Source organism: Alosa sapidissima, chromosome 11, assembly GCF_018492685.1.
Source record: "Alosa sapidissima isolate fAloSap1 chromosome 11, fAloSap1.pri, whole genome shotgun sequence".
Lineage (NCBI taxonomy): Eukaryota > Metazoa > Chordata > Actinopteri > Clupeiformes > Clupeidae > Alosa > Alosa sapidissima.
The window spans coordinates 10444520-10469207 of NC_055967.1; the positions used below are offsets into that span (position 1 = coordinate 10444520).

At 43.8% G+C, this 24688-nt stretch overlaps 1 protein-coding gene across 2 annotated transcripts; it reads left to right on the plus strand.

The window, feature by feature from the left end:
* The first annotated feature begins 984 nt into the window (after positions 1-984).
* On the plus strand, positions 985-24011 carry fam107b (family with sequence similarity 107 member B). Of its 2 annotated transcripts, none has more exons than XM_042110173.1 (4): positions 985-1162; positions 17656-17839; positions 22491-22650; positions 22893-24011. In XM_042110173.1, the coding sequence occupies exons 2-4, from the start codon at positions 17712-17714 to the stop codon at positions 23010-23012; spliced, it is 408 nt and encodes a 135-aa protein (XP_041966107.1). In that variant the 5' UTR covers positions 985-1162; positions 17656-17711; the 3' UTR covers positions 23013-24011. The 2 variants fall into 2 exon arrangements, with proteins under 2 accessions (XP_041966107.1, XP_041966106.1); XM_042110172.1 differs by lacking the exon at positions 985-1162 and adding an exon at positions 16598-16783.
* Positions 24012-24688: the final 677 nt, after the last annotated feature.

Sequence of the window (24688 nt, forward strand, 5' to 3'; positions counted from 1 at the left end):
TCACCCTGAGTCATCCTGAAAAAGAGCGTGAGGCAACCCCTATGATTTCCTCGAAGTTACATAAATCCTCTCACAATACAATAGCCAGCCAAAATAGCACACACATAAGGGTAGCCTAATATATTTTATTTGTAAGCTACATCCAAGAGGTGTAATTGTGAATCATTGTTTGTATGTAGCCATACCTTCATTAGAAGTTTCACTTATAGGGTACTTATTAGAACATTCGGAAATCTAAATAAGGTTTAATATGCTATTTTACGCCTATCTTGGTAGCAGGTGGATCTGGCAAATAGGAAAACGTGTAATGTATGACCTAACTATTCTCTTTGAAAAAACATTCGGAGGTAGGCTACTTGTTGCCTCCGAACTATTAGCATGCAGAGCTGACCTTGGTAAAGTCAACTTTGCAACATCCTCTTCGCGCTGGCCAGCGATTACTGGAAATTGCGTCTCTCCACGCGCACATCACACATCTTCCGCTGAACTCATCACCCCCCATTTCAAGAGCGGGCTAGTTGTGATTTAAAATGTGTATTATAATATTGTCTATGTCTGTAATATTCCCCATTGTCTTGCAAAGTAAGAGAAGCATGAATTCTTCTTTTGTCAATTTAATAGAAGGGGAGATCTGGAGCCCGACAGATTAATCCATACACGGATTATGTCTAAAAAATGTCTTGTTGACGATGATCACTCTGGGGTATTAGGGTATGCAAAGACAGTGTTGTGTGATATGTCAGCATCAACCTCACATAAATCGCTTGTGTACTCACTGTATTTGATGACGAAAACCACACAAAGAAAAATGTCAAACAATTGCATCTATCCCAGTGTGCGCGTCAGTCTCCTCCTCACTTTCATGTACCACGCCCAGTGAATTCTTGGGGCTCCCCTTAATGAATAAACATGAGACACGGGGGAGGAGTCTTCTATGTGAATCAAGCATTGGGTCGTATAAGACAGCCCCCCACCGCCTAGTATTAATTTACATTTTCTATGGGTCCCGTAACTGAACTGTTTCCAACAGAGGAGAAAAGCAGATAGACACACCTTAAAAGAGAAGTGCTCGGAAATTTCACGGATGTTCAACAAATCCTTTTTACTTTTTGTCATCTGAGCAAGTTTTCTTCAAGACCCGCAATCTAAGAGGAACTTGGAGGTATGTGTCTTTATGTCTGTGTTTCGTTCACCGATGTGATGAAAGGTTAGGCGGTTGTTATTTATCGGTCCTGCGCGCGCGTGCGGGACGAGTGACTCCTTTAGTGAAATCAATCTCGGATAGTCATCTGGCATCATTCCGCTTCAGTTCAGTTGCGATGCTGAACGTGACCGCTGAAAACAAAGTAACCTACACAGGCTCCTCGGAGGACATTGTTGGAATCTCGGTGATAAACAGGACAAATAAGAGCCCTGTGGTTTTATCTCATACAGAGATCGTTATTGTTCAATTTGTGTGTAACGTTAGAGGCCTAGCCTACTTCTTTTGAAATATTAGTAGAACATGCATGGGACACATATCCTCCATGAACAATACTGGTGGTTGCGTTATTGTTCTTTACGAGCAGTTGTTCATTCGTGGAGTTGCTTAAAACATTGTTCTTCTGAAGCACACATAGCACAGTTGGGCTCAAAATTATTTTTTTTAGCCAACGTATGCAGCCATTTTCGTGAATGAGCCCATAGTCTGTAGTAAATTTAGTTTCGAGTGACAGCACACAAGTCAAAGCACATGGGGCTGGGTGCGTTTGTCATTGGAGAATTCACACCGTGGCTGACTGAGAATTGGAGTAGCCTTACTCAACAGCACTTCAAGGCTCCTGTTAAGTATACTTTTCTGTGCTGTGGACTCTAGACAGCCAGCCGTTTCTGTTCCTGAACATTTCTTTTTAATGCCTTACCACGTGGACATTGTAGAAGAGTTGACGGCTGTAGGATAATCGTCGTGCTGATTACTCAGATCAGGAAGATTGCTTTCAAGCAGTAGCACTTCTGGCAAAAAAAGATTAACACTCTGTAAACCTTTAGCTAAACTTATTGCAATCGGGTAAAGTGACAAAGTTAATGAGATCCTATGCCATATAGTGCAATGCAGTGTGTGCTGATCATAGTGCAGATTCACTCTCTGTCTGATTGGCAGGGGGCTGGGTGGGGAAGGCCCAGGCCACATGTGTTTGTAATTTGGAGTGTATTTTGTCAAACACTATACATCTGTTTTTTGATCTTTGAACCCATCCTCTTGCATTTGTACATGTGTGTTTGTGCGCACTGCAGACTCCCCTTTAGTCCTCCTTCCACTTCCCGAGGGGAATGACAAGCGATTGAGAAAGGGGCTTAGATTTGAATAGTTCAGAAAACTATCATCCCATGCTCACCGACATGGGTTTTTGTGTTGCTTTGGCCCATATCTCTGTTCTGTGTACAGGTTGTATTCTCCCATGTATATGTGTTTTCTGACTCCCATTACAGTAGTGATCTGGGTGACTTCTATTGTCACACAGCTCCATCAACCATTTTAAAACATTCCTAAACAGTATTATGTTATCTTAACACACTCGGTCAGAACAAGTCTTAGCAGCTCAAGTAGCCTATGTCAGACAACCCCATATTACCCAGACACAGAAGAGAGCTTTGTCACTACAATTTCCCTCCCTCACCCTCTCTTTCTTGACATTCTTAGTGTTGTATCTCAGTACGTAGGATAAACTGAGTGTGCTTATCAGAAAATGAAGGACAGAACATCTATGAGAAGTGCAGGAGGAATCTGTTGACTAACATGTGATGACATAATTCTCTGAATGACTGAGGTGGTACACTCTCCTAGTGAGTCACAGAACTGTCCCTGTGGACTGGAATGTTTAGAATGCTCTCTCAGCTGGTCATGCTGTAGTCTCTCCATAGGGCTCTGTAGAGCCATAGCTTTCTGCCAAGATCACTGTTCACTTTCTGTAATATTGCTTTGTGTGTGTGTTTCTGTTGGACTGGATGATGATGAGTGTGTACATGAGATAGTCAGGCCTTGGTTAGGGATGTGAGTGTGACAGTTGGCCGTGTGTGTGTGTGTGTGTGTGTGTGTGTGTAGGGCCCCCAGTGACATAGTGTGGGTCGAAATCCTCGCTTTATTCCTGTGTCTTTCTTTGCACAAATGCTCCCATGAGTCAGCAGCTGCAGCCACGGCAAAATTGTGTCCATGTTGCAGAAATCTCTCTCCCTCTCTTTTTCTGTGTGTGTCTGTCTGTGTCTGTGTCTGTGTCTGTTTGTGTGCACATACTTACATGTTGTTGTTCATGCCAGTTGCTTCAGATGACTGGAGCATTAACGTTCAAAACTTTTTCAGCAATTATTGCCTGGTGACTTGTTATTATTATTATTATTGCCTGTTGCTTGTGTGTGTGTGTGTGTGTGTGTGTGTTGTCTGGTTTTGTGCGCACATATGTGAGTGTGTGTGTGTGTGTTGTCTGGTTTTGTGCGTGTGTGTGTGTGTGTGTGTGTGTGTGTGTGTGTGTGTGTGTGTGTGTGTGTGTGTGTGTGTGTGTGTGTGTTCACACTGACATTTGGATCTCTTTGTTCATGTTATGGGCTTTGATGCTCACCCCCTAGTGTTTACTGTATCCTGTCTCCACGTTGGAAATTCTTTCTGTTCAGACCATCCATTCTGAATATGTATCGGCGTCAGTCCACATCACTTATTTCAAGATCACGGCTCTCACTTACTCTGTATAGATGTGCCACAGTAACATGATGTAATGGTACCCATCCTGTTGTAACCACCATGCCTGGCAAATGTTTTGATTCTGCTTGCTGAGGGTTTCTATTGTGACGTCACTAGCCAGGTATTACATTTTGACAGGCATCGTGGTGGTCCTCCCCACGAGCCAATCGCACCATATGGATGGGGTAGGAGGCGGGACTTTGCTTCGTGATGTCACTCTTTGTTTCCTAGATGTGTTTTGATACACGTTGGAGCTGGTGCGTGGCATTGTGGTTGGATGACAAGTTAGAGATGCATCAGGACCTAAACGCACACACACGTGCACAAGAACTCACTTTCCCCGATCCATGGAACATCATATAATATGTTAAATGCACTGTGTAATTACTCTCTGCATGTCTGTGAAATCCATTAACTAGACCCGAATGTAGTTTTGAAAAATCTCAAGTATATTCCAGGCAAACATTTACATTAACTGGCAGCATTTATGTAAAAACAGTACTGTTTTCAGATGTGTGTTCACCAACAGAGTATTGTGTGGTGATTCACAATAACAGCATTTATAATATGCACTACTACACATACGGAAAGCTTTAATAGTGTGGACTTCAAATTCTGGGTCAAACAAAGAAGCTGAAACAAAGACAGAGAAAAATGAGTGTAGGTAGAAACAGTACCACCTCTCAGGAGAGCTTGCGTCTGTGTGTGTGCACGCATGCGTGCGCAATGACTGGGAGAGAGGGGAAAGCGTGTGTGTGTGTGTGTGTTTGTTTGTGTGTGATCCAGACATAAGAGAACATGTGTGTATTTTTCCATGTTAAATCTGTAAAACGCATACTAGGTCATGTACATTTGAAGTAAAGATGTTCCACCCTTGTTTTTCTCCTCAGTGGGACGAAAGGGGGGCAACCTGTAACGTGTCATTACAGTCTCAGGAGGAAGAGAAACAGAGGGAGGGAGAGAGAGAAAGCGTTCAATGGGGCTGGGGGATGATATCGTAAAGAGAGATCGGGTTGTGGGAAAATAAGTTAGAGAAATTGACACCTGGCATTATTAGGTAGAGAAGCATCTCATTTATGTATAATCTGTAGAATTTCACACAAAAGGTTTCAGGTTTTTTTTTCTCTGTATGTGAGATTGTGTCAGCCTGGTATCAGTGATCCTAGTTAAGATGAGGTTGATGGTCAGGGATGAGTATTTGCACTGCGATGTTTAGTGTGGTAATCTATAGATCTGTAGAGGGATCCATGCATGAGCATCTGTCTTTAAATTTCGCTGTTAAGGCCTGGGCCAATGGCAGCTCTCATCTCTGAGCCTCCACATTGATTTTCCATTCTCTCTGTCGGAGGCCTCTATTCTGAACAAAGAGGCGTCCCCATGCACATTACTGGAGCTGCCGCACAGGCTCTGGCAGATGCGCGCCCACACACACAGAAACGCAGACACACACACAGAAACACACAGAAATGCAGACACACACACACACACACATACATATATACAATTACACAAAGTCTCTATCATATATCAACACATATAAGAGGAGCCCTGTGTAGCAGCCTTAGCATGATGGAACACTTTAGAGCTTAGTTTCAGAACACCATGTTACAGCCTAGTAAATGAGTCAGGCTGATTTTTTTTGTTTTTTTATGTTCTCATCTCATTCCTGATCAAGAGATGTTATGTTTGGCTTTTTTTTTCAAATAAGAGTCAATCAAATCAGCAAATCCACCAATGTTGAAGTCATTCCGTGTGAGTGTGTGTGTGTGTCTGTGTGTGTGTCTATCGCACAAAGAAAAAGGGCTCTTGCGTGCTCCCGGCAAAGGACCCTTTGAACCAGCCACCTGCACGTCCACGCAGACAGACAGACAGTGCCAGCTCAGCAGTTGGCAACAGATAATGCTCAGGCTGTATAGTAACAGTTGCGATTTCCCCCCACTCTAAAGTGGTCGTTGGAAGGGGGATCCTCCCTAATCCTTCTTAATGTGCCAGAGAGCCACAGAGAGATTGGAGTGTGTGTGCATGTGTGTGCGCATGCGTGTATGTGTGTGTAAAAAAAGTGGTATAAATCCACTTGATGAAGCCAGTCAGGAGCCAGGAGTCCAGTTATTTTGGAAATATAGGAGTTGGTATGGTGTGATGTTGACTCTCAATAAAAAACAAAAGTGTTCTGTGAGCATCTATGATAGGACATTAAAAAGTGTGTGTGTGTGTGTCTCTCTCTCTCTGTGTGTGTGTGTGTGGCAGATGTTCAATCAGGCTCTCTGAATGTTCAGATTGCCTACTTCAGTTATTGAGCTAAGGAGGTATTGATCCACTGCCAGTGTGTAATGGTCTTGTTCGTTGTGTGAAGGCTAGTGATTTGTCTTCCGCCTCCCAAGTGATTCTATAAGTCCTTATTTCGATGCCACTTGTTTCTGTTGTGAAATAACAAATGTTATTTTCTCCCGTACATGTGCTGCCCCTTCCTTTCTTTGTGTCTCAGGGCCTGGTTGGTGCTGTTTTATATCATCAGTGGTTCCAGGTTCTTTCAGTCATGGGTTCATTTTCCTGCTATAAGTAAATATAGTCATTGCCATGTGTCAGTCATCATTCACCCTCCCACATATGTTTGGATACACACACACACACACACACACTGCTGACCTCAGCAGTGGTGTAACAGGTGTGAAGTGCAGCTGACCAGGACGTATAGCAAAACCATACTGAAGGCTTTGTTGGTGAGGGCTAGTAGGCCATAAGCACAGACAGACAGCTGCTAGTCACCCCCTGCACATCCACCTCCATACATGCACAAACACAAGTGCACACACCCTCTTTCTCCCACTCTCTCTCTCTCTCTCACTCACTCACTCACTCACTTACACACACACATACACATACACAAACGTTGACCTCTGAAGGACAGCTGCTGACCCTGCTCAAAGATTAGTGTCCCTTTAAAGACAGTTGGTCAGCAATCAGCTCTTTCTGTGGATGTACAGATATCTTCCTTTTCTAAGCTCTCAGTAAGTACAGTGGGAAAGATTTGATATGTCTCTTTAAATAAGACAACTTAAACTGCATGTAATCACCGCTGATGTCATTTCTCCATATGTAATATTCCTGATGTTTTTTCTATTCTAGTGTTCTGTTGATGTCGTCTCTCCATATGTAATGCGTTTCTGACTGTGTGTGTGTGGAAGCTGTGATCATGTCCGGGCTATGTGTGGAGCCGGTGGGAGAAAGCTTTTGCCAGTTCATCACATTCTCTCAGCATGATCTAAGCTGCTGTCCTGCTCTTTTCAATGAGGCCTATTCAGACAATGATCAGACAGTGTAAGAATGGTTACACACTCACACACACTCACACACACACTTATGTGTATGTGTTTGAGCGGAAGCCATGGGTCAGTGACAGCGTGAACAAGAAAGTTCTTGTGAATGTAGGGAGCGAGCACACGAGTGACAGTGTAGGCTACAACTTTTTTTTCCCCAAAAATAGCTCTCTTGGTGGCTTATTCTACTGTCGTTTGAGGGGAGAAGGTGTGTGGGTTGGGCGCGTGTACTGTGTGGTTTTGCACGTTGGGCATGAACGTTGCTATACATAGCTGACACGATTGTATGACTTCAAATCCGTGAGGTCAATGATTGAAATGGACGAGACACCCCACTACTCACACAGACACAAAAGTCTACCTACAGAATACACTACCTATCACCTACCTATAGAATGCAATACTTAGTTAGACTTGTAGTCAAGACCGCTTAAACCGAGACCAAGACACTACCAAGACCAGAGGGTATCGAGACCAAGACCAAGACCGACCAAGTCAAGACCGGAAAAAAAACAGTCAGACTAGTGTTGAGGTTACACCATAACTAGCATGATGAAATTGTAACATTATATCAAAAGATACAAAATTATAAACTTGAAATTGCAGCTTGTTCCATTGTAGTAGCCAAATTACACTGTATGATATCAACTTCCATGAAATAGATTAGGCCTAATGCAGTGGTCCCCAAACTACGGCCCGCGGGACAAATACGGCCCGCCAACTCATTTTGGGTGGCCCCCCAAAACATGTCCGTGGTATAGAATCTGGCCCACACGGGAGTACGACATCGTCAAACTATAACCTCCGTAATTTCCCCATTCATTCTCTATGGCGAGTCTTAAAAGTACACATGTAATACTCTTTTTGTCCACTGGTGGTTCTTTTGGCGCTGTTTCGCGTTTGCCATCGAAAACAGAATGAAATGTAGGCCTACCTGCAAACAATGTAGGAGGCTTATGCTGACTGCATCAGTGCTCAAAGTATTCTAAAAGTTTATCAGTTATTTGTTAATAACTAACTAACTTCTATTCAAGTCATATTTCTGGGACTTGGATAATTATTTCTATTTTTTATTTACACATTCAAATTCATACAGAGTTCAAAGTTCTCATCAGGGGAGTAAGTTCAAGTATGCTCTACATACTTACAGCACACTGCCCCCACCTACCCACACACACACTACACACACACAGTCACTGCTCCACTCCCCTTCCGCCCACACACACATCTTCACTGTCATCACTCACATACATCATACATACAGTACTCTGCTTGCAGTAAGTCCCTTCACCATACTTGCAGTACACTGCCCCCCCCCCCCCCCCCCAATACACAGCACATTGTCTCATGAGGAAGCTTCTCCAACACACATATTGCACACTGCCCTCTCCCCACATATACAGCACACTATCCCATCTCCCTTGTCATCCCCAACACACACACCAAGACCCTTGGCAGTTGGGTTAGTCCCTTGAGCCGTGGATCTGCCCAAGGTTTCTTCCTTGGTAAGGGAGTTTTTCCTTGCCCCTGTTGCTCTTGGGTGCTCCTTGTTGGTGCCCCCCACCCAATCCCAATCCTCCCCCACCTTTCTTATGCAGCCCTTGCCACTTAATCTACTAAACCCCTCTTCCGCATACTATATACTGCTGTTGGATGGGCCATTTGTATTGCGTTTGTGACCATTTGTTGGCGGATTTGTGGGTAGTGTGCTTTTTAAAGTTAAACTTGAGCAGGGGCTTCTGAATGTGTTTTTACCTTGGATTTTGGCACAAGGGATTTTAACATCTAATCCTGTGTATTAATGTAATGCATGTGACAAACTTCCTTCTATCCTTGTATCATAAGTACAATACTGTAATCAAACAACCAACAACAGACATGCGCACATGTCACACACACACACACACATACACAAACTCTGCTCTGTTTTTATGGAAGTTGCAAGGATCCACGTTGTTCTATTAAATGGCGTTACATAATTAAATAGCCTTCCAACAGGTTAAAGCGGAGCTTTGTTACCAACGTTTTCGAGTGGTTTCAGTTTCTGACGTAAAAGTGGTCTCGAGACCAAGATACCGTATTTACTACCCATAGTATGCACTACCCACAGTATGCAATATCTACAGTATGCACTACCCACAGTATGCAATATCTACAGTAGGCCTACTGTATGTGCATAATTGCTGCATTTGCGCAGCATTTCATTTCTCAATTAAACTATACAGTTTAATTGAGAAATGAAACAGTACTGGATTTGTAATTATTGTTATTCTGTGTTACGTATTGTGTTAGACTTTTGGTCAGTCTTTGCCAAATCAGATAATTGGCAGTTACCAGACTCCTGTGGGTTTCCTATAGTTGTAACAGACTGAAAGGTGGGATTGAGTGACACGTCAGAGTGGCGTCACAAGCACGTTGGTTTGTGCGTTTGTCCGTGTTAGTTTGTGCGTGCATCCATTAACCATTAACGTGGCTCGGTGGCCGGTGACGATGAAGGATGGCGCGGCACTCCGAACAGGAAGCTGTTTTGCAATCCGTTTGCCAGCAAGGAAACAGTTGAGAGAGCGTATCCGCTGTGAGCAGTCACTTGTGTCGCTCGCTTCAGTGTGTTTCCCTAGTCACAGCAAAGGGGGGAGGGGGGATGTCAAGTTTGAAGTACAGTGCTCCGAACGAGGCGGGTGGTAGCGTTGCATTAGGTGTGAAAAATGTGACCGCACCCAAAATCAAGTGTTGTGTGTACACACTCAAATACGGACACAATTCTGCGCAGTAGTAGTAGCAGCTATGTGTGTAAGTTGTCTTCATACCCTGCTCTCTGTTTGTGTGTGTGTGTGTGTGTGTGTGTGTGTGTGTGTGTGTCATGATTCTCTCCAGGGGATTTTTATTAACACAAGTGAAACCCCTCACTCTTAAAGTGATCATCTCGCTCACTCCCCCTCTCATACACACACATACTCACACACATATACACACACACAAACAAACACACTCTCAAACTGGCACTCATTGGGCGGATTCTCTCACACTCAGTCTGACCCGACCCTTCGCATGACCTCATCGTGTGACCCCTCAGTCCCTCAGGTCACACCACTCCAGTCCCAGAGTGGGAACAGGAAATGCATCCCAGGAACCCCGAACGGCCCTCCAGAAATGTCCAGACCAAACCATCTGACGCCTTCTCATGGGTTCTTACAACTCACCCCCTAATCCCTCAATCACTCAGCCTGCCAGCATATGGCCCCTACTCAGACCCCTCCACAAAGCAATGTCTCACGCCAACTTTAAATATTTATTTATTCAAGTTGATGTCCATGAGAGAAGTATTCGTGCAGCTTATTTGTCAGTGTTATACTTTGCACGTCCGCTAGGGTCCGAGCGATTCTACAAAGGGTGTCAACTGCGTGTGGACAGGCTCCAAGCAAGGTTAGAATGGATGAGAAGAAGACCTACACATCCATGGGGTCCGCTGCAGTACTATGTGTGCATGTGTCCGCACACATACTACTACACAACTACTTCTACCATGGAGCGAGCAACAGCATGCTGGGTGTCTTATTCACATTCTTAAAGGGGACGTGAATGTGGGGCTTCACACTTCTGCGTAACCATTCCAAATCATTTTGTTTGCCATAGCCATTTTTCTGTGTGTGTGGTTATGCCTTTGTGTCAGTGTGGCCGTCAGGTGGTCCAGATGCTGCTCTTCAGTTCTCTGACCTGGTTTGAATCATCAGCTAGTTAAATGAGAGATGTCCACTGGACCAGAAAACAATATGCCAGGGGTTATACCCAGGTAGAGATGAGTTACCACAGATGGTGTGTGTGTGTGTGTCTGTGTATGTGCAAGTTGTTCAACATTGTCTCTTCATTAGACATATGAGTTTTTAGTTTTTTGATACTCTGTGCCTGTGTGTGTGTGGAAGTCTTTGACTGGACAAGAGGGGAAAAGGCCTTTAAACCAGCCTGAATGTAGACTTCGCCCAGTAGTCATATGGCATCTCACTGGTATCAGGAGAAGAGTTGTGGATGAAGGCACTGTAATAAGTACTAAATTATGTTTAGACAAATTTACAGCTGGTTATTGCTATATCACAGTGTTAACATGTCTGTTATTTGAGATAGAAAGAAATATCCAAAAAGATAGCCAAAGGCAAACAATTACAGGAAATTGCACATTGTGAAGATGAGGCATTGGTAAACTGAACAAATGAGACATTTATTAAAATAACAGTGGAAATGTGGGCCAGAGCTGCAGATTTTGAACCTTGACATCCCCTGGAGAAAACAATGAACTAGAGCTGGCTGTTTATTTTCTCTCTCTCTCTCCTCTCTCTCTCTCTCTCTCTCTCTCTCTTACCCCCCCCCTTTACACACAATCACTCTCTTGTTTCAATGTTGGATGGATAGGCCTACTTATAACTACATGTAAGACTAACATTGAAATACATTTAACATATTTCTGGCCCAGATATTCAGCTAACCTCCCCTTCTCTGTTCCTGGTCTGCTATGTCCAGACAGCCTCGCCTCCTCTCTTCTCCTGTCCTCTGCTCTGCTCTGTGGGAACGGCATGGGCTGGTTGATTGTAAAATTTCTCATCTACCCACTGGAGGAAAGAGATTCAATCCTCCACAAGGTTTTCCACATTATGTCTGGAGAGTTGGCCAATAGTCCTGCTTTTTCTTTCTTTCTTTCTTTCTTTCTTTCTTTTTTTCTTTCTTTCTTAATTTATTTTTTCTGCCTCTCCCTGGCTCCATCCCTCTCTCTCTCCCTCTCTCCTCTCCAGGGACTCATCAGTGTCCCTCCTGTAATGTCATCATGAGGATATGTATGATTAGTTAAGCAGGGAATCTGCGTCCCACATGTCCTGACATGCCCTGTGACGTCCCCTTTCAAAAATGGTTCCTAGAATGCCAGTAGATTCTTCTTATTCTGATTCTGACGTCTTCCAGAGAGAGGCCCTCTCCTCTCTAATGGTCTGATGATGGGGGAAGGGGTGAAATATCTTGGTGTGTGTGTGGAGGGGGGGGAAGAGGAAGTGAAGGTGGAGTTGGCAGAGGTTTCGATGGAGTGATTGCCATGGAGACGGGGGGGGGGGGGGTCTTGAAAGGGGGCAGTGAAAGTAAAGGACAGCAGAGGAGGAGTCAAAGGAGGGTGGGACAGATGAAGGAGGGTGTGTGTATGTGTGATAAACTATTATTTCCCCCCACCTCATTCCCTGCTGTGTATAAACCACACTGAGACACACAGGGTCAGATGGTGCAATAGGGCTACCAGCTGCTCTCTCTCTCTCTCTCTCTCTCTCTCTCTCTCTCTCTCTCTCTCTTTTTAAACCCCTCTCCATCACTGTACCCTCTGACAAGGGAACATGTTCAGGCAGAACAAAAGGCACACATTCCCCATTTTTGGGTCTTGACACATTCTCCCAGTCAGTCACACAGATTCTCTTTTTTGATCCCCTGACTAACTCCCTCTGTGATCGGTTTTTACTTTAATTGTGGTAATGAGGTATTTTAACCTTTAACCTGGCCTCTCTTCACTGGCATGTTTCAAATCAAGGTGGACTGAAGTGTCCCATTGTGCCTCTGTGCTACACTACCTTTGATCTTGCAGAAGTATAAATGTATATGCTTTATTTTGTTAAAGTTGGTCTCAGGGCAAGAAAGATTTGTTTTGTCTGGTAGCTTGTTTGTGTTTGTGTGTGTGTGTGTGTGTGTGTGTGTGTGTGTGTTCAACTGTCATCTATGACAGATTCTGTCATGAAGTCATTGCATTTCACATTCACAATCCCAGTCATGACCTCTTCCACATTCCTCTCCCTCATTTTCTCTCTCTCCCTCTCTCTCTCCCTCTATCTCTCTCTTTCTCCCTAGTGTGTGATATTTCACCCCCTCTTACATAAGCCTTCCTGAAGTCATGGAAAGATCAGGGGGCCTTCTTTGTCTTTGGGTACAATATGTCCATTTCCTGTTTTTCTTTCTTTCTTTCCTTTCTCTCTCGAAGAGTCTCCTCTCTCTTTCACTCGGATGGTGCTTCTGTCTGGAGCGCTGTGAGCCTGTGGAATGGAAGAGGAAACTGGGAAATGATTTAGAGTGACCAGTGTCAGCCCCACGCCCTGTCTATATCGACACACACACACACTCTCACACACATACACACACACACACATATACACACACACACACATACCCACACACACACACACTCATAAAAGGGCCAGCACAGGCCAGGGCCAGGAGTGGGACCAGGGAGAGTGTCTGTCTCCCTGAGTCTCTGTGGCTTTAATAGTGCAGCCGTCCTCGAAGCGCCAGTGGTTTTGTCCTCATGTTTTTCCTATTGTCACACATATGCATATTCCAAATAGAAAACATATGTACATACACACACACACACACACTCTTTCACACCCTAACTGTAAAGCACACATCCACAGATATGAGAGTAGAAAAGCAGATAGAGATTCACACAAAAATAAGTCCTATTATATAGCACACACAAATAAACACACACACATTCCACTTACTGTGCGTCAGTCTTTTGTGAGTGGAGGAGAGTCCTTGGTTGTGTCTGGGCAGGACATTGGAAGGTTGGTTCTTCAGACTGAGGAGGGGCCTCTGTCTTTGTCCTCTGCCGTGTCTGAGGCCTAGTAGTAGTGCATGCTGCTGCTGCTGCTACTGCTGCGGTGGGAGCCTGAGAAGAAAAGGCTCTGTGTTGCCAGCTCTTTCATTCAATTAACCCCCACTGAGAGGCGGAACACCAAAGGGAAGAGGACTGCCTAGAAAGGGCTCCTTTCTGGCAAAATGACACAAGTCATTTGTTTGTCACGATGTTTCCCTTATCAACATGCTATGAGTGAAGACAAGCAGCGAGCAGATCTGGGACACTGCGTGATTGTTGGTAGCAATCATGGAAAATGAAGAGAGCTGTACCCGACCCCCCTTTTTTTTGTTAGGTGAGAATCTGACGTGAGATCAGGTTTTTTTTTTTTTTACGAGTTGGGTAGTCGTCACAGACCATGTACAGGTCATTAGGCCCACATCCGCTCCACGGGGGTTGCTTTTGTAGTTCACTGCGAGAGTGACGTCTAAGAAGTGTCATAAAAGGAGCTCATTAGCAAAGGCTGTGGAGCAGAATCATGGTCACTCCTGCTGATGGGCAGTGGACAGCAGGGAGGGCACTGCACTTCCCAAACCAATAAACACGCATGCTCCTCTGTGTACACACACCTTTTGAACGTAAATTCCAGTATGTTTTTTTGTGTGTGTGTGTGTGTGTGCAGGTGTGTGTGTGTGTGCAGGCGTGTGTGTGTGCAGGCGTGTGTGTTTGTGTGTGTCTTTTAATGGGGATTTCTGGAAGGGAAGGAAGTGACCTCCTGGAAAGATGAATGCGTCCATGTAAACACACACACACACACATGCACACACCCACACACACACACACACCATCCATCACCTTGTACAACACAAGCCTGTGCATGAGAATGAGCATGTGGGACTATAAATCGTTCACCTAGGTGTGTGTGTGTGTGTGTGTGGACATAATGCCACACCCATTTGTAGAGGATCATTTGTGGCTGTGAATGTTTGTGATAGGCTTCTCCATTAGGTGTGTGTGTAAGTGTGTATGTGTGTGTGTTTTAAGATTCTGGCACACCCTTTTGTTATGTGTGTTGCATAAGAGAGGTTGCCATAGTCACCGATCCCCTAGCCTCAGCCAGTAACTGAAAGGTCTTAATTAAGCAAAGGAAGCTGGTCTTTAATAAACTCACTCACATATCCATGCGTGCACACTCACATACACACACAGAGGACATGCCCATAATAAGCACATGCTGAGTTCTCTCTCTACAGTACATTCTCTCTAGAAGGACTTTAAAGTGTGTGTGTGTGTGGAGGGAGGATGATGTGTGGATGTGTGTGAGTGGGCGTTCTTGAGTCATAGTCATCACCACCTTACTCATACCTAGAGAAGTTTGAGCACTTGCTGGAATTCAGTCGACTTGGGACAATAATATGTGTAATCTCACTTATTCCTCTCAATGAATAAAAAGTGGAATAAGAATCTCCTGTCTCAGAGTCCCTCTCACAGCAGTGTCTGTGTCTGTGTGTGTGTGTGTTTGTGTACGCGCGGTTTACGGGCGTGCTGCTGTCCCTCACACACGGTCCAGTTCTCCAGCCAAGTGGCGACTGGCGATGATGGTAATTACTGCTGGAGAGAGCTGGAGCGGTTGCTCTGCCGTGGGTTAGGAACCCCCCTGTCATTATGCTACAACCAGTGCTTTCCCCTGCAGGAGCCTGTGCCTTTATAAATAAATAACATGCACAAGAGGTGTGTTGCTGCTGTGTGTGTGTCTGCGCGCGCGTGTGTAAACCTTTACAGTGCACCAAGTCACATTTGTCCATCATGAACAATGGAGATTGTGTCAAGGATGTTTTCTGGATGTCCGATTGTACAGATTATAGCCTAATTCCCCTGCTGTATGATTGAACCCTGAAAAAAACCTGATTCAAGGTTGTTTGATTCAACTCTGACCACATTTATATGTCATATGACTGATCATAAATACTGATTAGATTAGGATTTTAGAAGAGAGTTTTGTGGATGCATCTTCTAAAGTGGTCATTCTGGTCAAATATTTTGAATATGTAGTAAATGTAGGTCAGCTCAATAGACTTCACTCTTTATTCTTATTTTGTGTGCATCTGTTTCTCTAGCTTACTAAAACATTTGAATCACAGGAGTTGTCACACAAGCAAGAAAAGTCATGATAAACTTGACTCTTCAATGTGGACCATATAGCCAATGTAAACCTCTCCCCATGTTTAGATAGATAGATAGATAGATAGATAGATAGATAGATAGATAGATACTTTATTGATCCCCAAGGGAAATTCAAGAATTCAAGTTTCTCCATAGACCTAGCAGCAAGGTTACTGGCTTGAACAGAAAGGACAGAGTCAGACCGATGAGACAAATAAATTCAATTTTCTTCCGGATTCAGCCCTCAATTAAATAATTGAATTACATCGGTCTTACTACAGCATGCTCTGTTTAAACGGGAACTTACCCTAGTGCGACCTCTAGTGGACATGTGCTGTGCTTACATATATTTACAAGACTGCTATCACAATAGGTGACAAAATGTGGAGGATTTGTGAATGCTCCATAAGGTTCTACTGTTATGCATGATAGTAAATATCGTTAACATTCCTTATTTATCTTTTTGCATTTACGTTAAGTAGTTTATGTTTGTACTATGAGGCTATGACTTGTTTCACAATCAAACAATTAACATTCTAATAGGGTTGGCCTATTTAACCTAGGCTACCAGTTGTTTTTTCAGTGGTTTTCTTCATAAGATGTAGTAATTTCTTTCGGTATTGATTAGGTGTGCATTGTGGACTTTGAGTTAGAGAAGGAATGTGGAGCATCTGTATGAAAAATGGTCTCTTTTTCCATATAAGGCAGTTTGGGTCACCAACTGTTAAAAGATTAACCGTGGTATTTTTCTGTCAGGGGCGGGGTTGTTAGGTAATAAAACAATATCACATCCCTGAAAGCGGCACGGCGCTCTACGCACTCAGACAGTTGTGAGGCAGAGAGCGCACAGCAAACATCACCACTCCGCAGCAGCACAGCGTGCGATCCCCTCGCTGTACACGAGTTGGGTGTTTACTTACAAGTTTCGGGGCAGAAACCATCTAAAGTCCGTAGAAATGACTACAATGTTCGGATACCCTGTGTTCCCCGTCCTGCCAGGTGAGTTTTTATGGGCACATTTTTTTATTTTCTTTTTTAAAATTCCTGTGATTTTTCCCCCATTCTGACCGCGCCTGTTCTGTACATTGCGTACCTGCAAAGTATTTTACGATGGACAGTAACTGCTCGTTTCACAAGAGACTGTTATGCAGGTGAGACTTAACTGTTGTGGAAATACGAAGAAAAGGATCACACGAGAGGCCAAATACAACGCATTTCCCTCCTATTATAAACTCACGTGTGGGATATTCAATGTGTCGCTTCCTCAACCGTTCGTGAACAATTAACTGCAGACTGTATAGTCTACTCTTGTACAATTTGGATGTGGATGTGGAGTTCTCTGAACATATCCTACTGAATTGTTTGGGCTTCTTCAAAACTGTGTTGCCATGGGAAAGGAAAGTAAAATAACACATGTCTTAGACGATGCATATTTGCAGGACGTTTGTTATTGTGAGGTAGCCCATGCTGTTGAAAAACAAGTTTTTTCTGACTGTTTTGGCTAGAGTGGGTTTATAGTTTGAGCTTCATACTGCTTGTTATGTCTTACTTCTGTGTTGATGTGGTCATATTTTTCAGGCATGAGACCTGTGAAATCTCATGATCATGACTTTATCTGGTGTCCCATTCTACATTCTCATTTTGTCATTATCAGTATCCTTTTTTAACCAATTTTTCTCAGCAGACCTTCTTTGGACGTGTGTGTGTGTGTTTATCCTATCTCACAATATCGACAATTTTCTTAAAATCGTCATTTATGCTATGAAAAGAAATGCTCATGGGAGTAGAGCCTCAAGTTTTCTTTTCGAGGCCTGAGCACTGCTAGTGTCAAGCTGACCTGTGGCTAACCGTTGCCCTCTCTGTGACCACAGACCACTGTCTGAACCAGGGGGAGCTAAGAGAGGGACTGCCCAGGGTGCGAAGCATCATGGCCCAGCCGGACTACATGGACGGGGACTGCGATGAGCTTATCAAGCCCAAGAAACTTATTAACCCAGTCAAGAATTCCAGGAACCATCAAGACCTGCACCGAGAGCTGCTAATGAGCCAAAAGAGGTGTGGTGTCTGTCTGTCTGTCTGCAATATATCTTCTAGTGCTGGTGCAATTTGTTCAGCTAACTTTTATAACAAAACAAAAAATAGCTAAATATTGTGTTTTTTTTGTTTTTGTCTGATTTTTTGCTTTGCCCTATTCCCTTTAAGTCATTTCTATCACCCATCACCCACTGTTTCTGCCTGTCTTTTCATCCCTCACTAAACCACACACACACACACACACACACACACACACACACACACACACACACACACACACACTGGGAGAGTGTGTAATCTGATCTAGGTCCTTTATTTACAGAGTATTTAAGTTTATTTAAAGCTGGGTGTTGGGCAGTTACTGGCCAGGTCATTGAAACAGTGCTGAAACACATCATTATTAGCCGCATTGTGCATCATATTGACTCAGGCTCATTGTCCGTACTTCTCCTACTCCCTCCTCTCCCCTCACACCAAATACATTACCTTGATGGGGTACTTCAGGGAACAGAGGACATTTGATGAGAGAACCCCTTATGAAACACGTTGACTTCGGTGACAAACCATGTTTGTCACCGAAGCATGATAGTTGAGTGCAGATCTGTATAATCCTACTGGCCATTTCAAAGAGATTATCATCTGAGTGACAACAATTAATATGGGCTGTAGAATAAAAGAAGACTGGACGCCGCAGCCCTGTTACATAAGCATATACTCCTGCTGTATGGTAATGTTGAATGTTGCATAGTCATAGCTGCATTATATTCCCTTTGGTGAATGGTGCATTATTTGCACTAAAACAGCAGAGATGGAAAGCAAGAATGCAAGGAAGACCAGGCATTAGACAAGATACTTGCTAGCACTCTCTTAATGTTATGTAAATGTTTGTTTACATTGTGTCAAAAAAGGAGAACGTTGACAGGCAAACCAGCCTCAGGAGATCTTTTTAGTGCTTTGATGTAGATGAGAGATGATAACCAGGGAACCGAGCTCACACACATACACACACACACACACACACACACACACACACACACACACACACAGGCATACCCTCCGACTCTGACTCACTCACACATGTACCAGAACAGTTATGTAAAACAACAGTGATCGCCCCATTCTGCTCCCCACGCTCCTCCTGTTCTCTGAGTGGGCGAGCTGAAGGAGCAGCAGGCTTGTGTTGCTGACTGACCTGAAGTCAGTGTGCTGGCAGCGTGGAGTTGTGCAGGGTGGTCTGAATCTGATCTCACGTTTCCTGCCTGTAAGGGTTTTGGGAATACAAGAGATACCCATCTGAATTGTTAGGTGCTGTCTAGACATGAGGTGTGTGTGTGTGTGTGTGTGTGTGTGTGTGTGTGTGTGTGTGTGTGTGTGTGTGTGTTTTGATAAAGTGAGGGAATGTTTCCGCAGTCTGGAAAGGATTAGATGATGCTGAGCACTGTAGTGATGCTGGGAAGCTGAGAGGAAGAGGGAGTTACATAACAGGGATTACAGCATCTCTCGTACACACTCTCACACACACTCTCTCCAAAAGCTCTTTTTCTCTCCTTCTCTCTATGTCTCTCTACCTGTCTTTCTATCTTTCTTATGTTCTTTGTCATTCCCTCACGCATACTGTCCTTAACAGTTAGAGCTCATCAATATTCTTCATCTCCTACCAGTTTACCATCTGTCCTTTCTTTCTTTCTTGCTTTCTTTCTCTCTCTCTCTCTCTCTCTCACACACACATATCCATCACACTTGGAAGAGTAGTGCTTATGAAACCACATCTACAGGGAGGGCATACAGATGAAAAGTCACACTGATAGAGGTCAGACTATATATAGCGAGGTACATTGCATCACTTATTAGATAATGCTTTGGGTCGGGGGCAGGGGTGGGCTAGCTGCTTATATAAGTGCCCAGAAGAGGACTGGACCAGTCTTTTCGAAGCCCTCCATACTTTTTTGTCCTCTCTGGGCGAACATTCTGACAGGAGACTTGAGCTCAAGTCCAAGATCGTCTGAGGATTCTTCTCATTCTCTTGAACGTCAGAAGTTACGTAATAAAAAAAAGAACTGGCTGTGATGCGCCTTTTCAGATATTTATTTATTTCCGCTTAATTCACCAGAACTTTGTGAAGCGTCACACTGTGCGGTGCAAACCCACGGTGGGGATGGGGGAGAGCACACACACTGAGCAGCTTTCAGGTTCTGCCCATGGGACAATATTTGATTACGTTCTGGAGATTAAGCTGAATGCGAGAAGTGAAGGAAAGTAGGTGCCAGAATGCGTGGCTGATCCTCATAAGGGAGGATTAACTTGGCTGTACACATCACTTTTAGACACTTCAAGTCTGTCTGACTACATCAATGGAATTCTAAAATATCCTCCCCAACGTTTTGTAAATGCATTTAGACATGCTTTTTTGTATGCATGCCTCTCAGCACAGACTATCCCATTTGCATCTATCTCACATTTACTTGTCATCTTACTGTAACTGTTTTACCTCCACGTAAGCAAAATTATTTCTGATAAATTAATCCCTTCAGTGTTCTGAAAAGTGCTGTTTTAGGTCCTGGTGGGAACAAAGTGAGTTAAAGGGGGCCCTCGAGGAAAAGGCCGCAGTAATCCACCTTTGTCAGATTGGGCAAAAGTCATGTTTGGCAGACCTAGTTATCGTACAGTAGCCCTTTAATCAGTAACCCTGCATTCCTCAACATACTCAGCGAAGTACTGAAGGCAATGATCTATTTGGATCAGAAGCAATACATTGTAAATGGGTAATAAAAATTATTCAATGGCACCCTTCTTTTGATTTGTAAGCCTTGCCAAATTGATATACTGATATACTGATAAAAACAGTATCGGTATGCCTCTACCCACCGAAACTATGTACAGTGTAGAAGATGTTTAGATCCATTGTTGCTCTCCTTGAGGCAGTCACAACCAAAGACATTCAGTGTCTGCAAACAGCAGACCACAGAGACCAAACTCGATATTCTACTTTTCCCTGTAAACTTCATATAGCAGACCACATTTTAACCAGCTGTGCTGAACACATGAACATGAGCGGAGCGGCTCTTGCGGAGCACGTTCAGAGAACACTGAGCACATTCTAAAAACTTACCAGAACACTCTTGTTTGTTCTGAAAAGCCTTTTGTAATGAGTTTCCTCTCATGCCATTGTTATCTTTGGCCAGATAGTGTGTCCCTCATACAGATTGTATGTGACACACAATAGACACTGATTTCCAGAGCTCAGAGTATGTGAGTGAAATTCCTGGCTCCTTCTTTCTCTTGTGAGTTGTGATCACATTCCTCCACCCCCCCACCCCCCCCAAACCGTACCTCAGCTTGGCCGAGCGTGAGCGCGCAGAGGGGGGACAGAGTGTGCTGGCGGTGCTTGTTTTGTCGGAGTGGTGCTCAGAGCTGGCGTGGTGGACAGGCCAGCGGCGGCGGCAGCGTTTGGTTGCATAACAGCCCAGCAGAGCCCAGTCTGGTCCCAGCATGACAACGGCAGCATCTGTTTTCAGCCCATGCGTGTGCATATTTATCTCGGCTCTGGCTCTGCTGATTTAATTTAGCAGAGAGCGCTAATGGGCTGGTGGAGGGGGTGGGGGTGGTGATGTAATATAAAAGATGGATAAGGGAAAAGGTAGGGAGACTTTCTATCACTTTTTTTTTTTAAAGTAACATTTACAAAAGCAGCCCAAAAGCACACACACTTACACACAGAGGTGCTCTGTATGTTAAGTGAAGGAGTGCTTGAGTTTGCTTAATGACGCACTCTCAAACTCCTCAGTAAAACCTTGCAGTACAAGTCACTATGAAGACAAGACTCCAAAAGTGGCTAGGGCTGTTTTTTTCCGGTCCACTACAGTATGTCCTTAAGTGCTTCTCTCTGGCAGCAGTACAAATGCACACAGTCTGTCCCATTGGAGAGGCGCCTGGTCATCAACCTCTCTCACAGGCCTCATCCCTGGAACACACTTTTACAGGCAGATTACTCAAATATGGGGCAATCGGGGTTTGACATGAAAGGGACATAAAAAGTTTGTGTTATGCAACTGTCAATCAAATCAAATTGAAAGAGCCATTTTGAGTGATTATGCATGCCTGTGTGTTTGTGTGAGTCCAATGACAGTCTCTGATTTGCACTGGTTAGTAATCCAGTCTAATTCACTCTGGGTTGCTATGACGTTGTTGTTGAGGTTGCCATGGAGACTGGACAGCAGGAGCGTTGGCAGACAGAATGTTCTGTCCCCTGGTTGGCCTGGGCATGCATGCGCTGATGATGAGCTGGCATCTGGGTGTGTGAGTGTGAGTCTCTATGTGCAGATGCAGACCCTCACTCTGCTGGCTGGGTGTCATAGAATCTGAGTCTGACTCAGCTTTTGAGATGCTATGATGCCAGTGCTCTGCTTGTAGTCTGTGGATTTCCAGGCTTGCATTGCACTTGCCACTCACAGGATTGACAAATGTCAGGATTACTTTCATGACTTTTGGTGTATTTAGTATCCAAAATGTTACTCTGTTATCAACTACTATTGATGCATCAAGAAGTAGCACATTTCCATACATATTCACAGGTGGATACCCTATTTGGTAAGTGCCACAGCCATTAATCGGTTACTGTTTGCACATGACTTAGTGAACCAGATGCTGAAGGGCTGTTGTGTGTTCCTTGCAGGGGTGGCCTGGCTCCTATGAATAAGCCAGAACTGCAGAAGGTGATGGAGAAGCGGAAGAGAGACCAAGTGCTCAAGGCCCAGAAGGAGGAGCAGGAGGCCCACAAGAAGAGGTCAGACCTGGAGATCGAGCTCATGAAGAGACAGCAGAAACTTGAACAGGTACATTCAGCTCAACCAATGACACTATCTCTGAGCTTAGACTAACCTCAGACAGCAGGCTAATGTTAACATATCAGACCCACTTGGATGAATGGCTTGGGATTTGAAGAGCCGCTGGCTTAATGTACATTTGTTCCGTGCGTATGTGGCTAAAGAGTAGTGTAGGTGTCAAGTTAAAGTCCCTCATGAATCAGTTTTGCATCACATTCATACATTGAATTGGGCTTTGCTTGTTCTTGTAGCTGGAGCTAGAACAACAGAAGAATGAGGAGGAGCAGGAGAACACTCCCGAGTTTGTGAAAATGAAGAGCAACCTGAGGAGAACCAAGCAGGAGGTGGACGACCAGGAGCACACCACTTAAGGACACGGACAGGGAAGCAACTTAGGAGAAGTCCTAGGCACATGTCACCATGGCAACTGGACTGCAGTCTTGGGGGATTTCCTGGTGTTCCTTACCCTGTGTCCCTGTGAAACCAGTGACTCTAGATTAAAGGTTCCTCCTGAAGGGTTTAACCAGTACTCACTTCACCTCTCTCACCAAAACACTGGCGGCAGAAGGTGGGGCAATGACACATACACATACAAAGCCACACTTTTGTTCAGACACACACACACACACACACACACACACACACACACAGAGAGAGAGAGAGACATGGTCACAGACATGCACGCGTACCTGTCACAGGTTGACTGGCTTTAGTGGACGTGTACAGCGGAGCAGATTATTGTTGTTCTATTCCCTGATGTTTCTCTTAAGTTTAAGAAAGCCACTAAGAAGCTTCTTTTTTATTTTCAACCGTGGAGAATTGAAAAACGGACACTGGATGGACTTTTGAAGCTGCATTTGGCCAAAATATTGTGATTTTATTTATGTTCTGTATTGCTATGGCTTGAGTCAATGAGACCTCTCCCATTTTTTTTTTTTTTTTTTTTTTTTTCAACTGATGAATTCTACGCATTTTGTGACAGACTGTTCAAAGCTTAGCCCTGTGGTACACCCACTCTATTGTATTTTTTTAAGTATTGTGTACTTCCTTAGCTAAAACTCTTTCAAGCAATATTAGATTTTGGCGTGTGTGTGCGCGTGTACATTTTTTTTCTTTATACATATATATTTGTTGTTGTTTTTTTTATGACTGAACAAAAATAATATCTTTTAGTTGTATGTGTTAATAGGTCACGGAGGTAAGACTTTTTCTTTACCAGGCCTTTTCTTTTCCTGTGATTGAGCTTGGGGCATTTGGGTAAACAACCTGTGCTGAGTATTCAAGGGAAATTATAGGTCTTTGGCTGACCTGAGCCAAGCCACGTTATGTAAACTTTCTTTTAATAAATGTTATTTTACCATGTTAACATACAAACATGTGGAATGTGTTCCTTATGTGTGGTTTATATTTGCACTTGAGATTTTGAGAAGGGTTTTTTGAGCTGTGTGTGTGTGTGTCTGTGTGAAAGTGAGAGAGAGAGATATATGAAAGCAGATGTTTTCCAGATAGAAAACAAAAACAAGGATGAATTTCCCTCACAAAATGCGTGTGTGTGATTAGCAGATTGCTAACCTTAATCTGTGTCAAAGTAGAGCATGACATAATGATAAAACTGTCACATGTTCCTGTTTTACAAATGTTCAGTCATTACTTTATTTGGGAAGAAAATGGCAATGCTAACAGGACGCTAATGTTGTCTATTTACCCAGTGCATAGGATCATCTGTATGCTTTGTCAGTTTAAAATGAATCAGACACGTTTTCATCTTAACATGTAGCAGATTTATATTACATTTAGGCTCTTAATGGTCACTGAAAGCAATGCAGAACCACCCCAGTGTTGTTTCAGACATGAATGACGCGTACACTCTAAAATGCAGGAGGGAACTGTTGTAGAGCTACCATAACAGTTTATACAAGTGCATGTATTGTTTTTTTCTCCTAATAGGCTGGGGTTTTCCAAACTGAAAGGGATATTTGTATTGTGTATTTATACCACAAGTGCAGTAGGGTAATGGTAGCATAGGATCGCAATACAGATATCGATA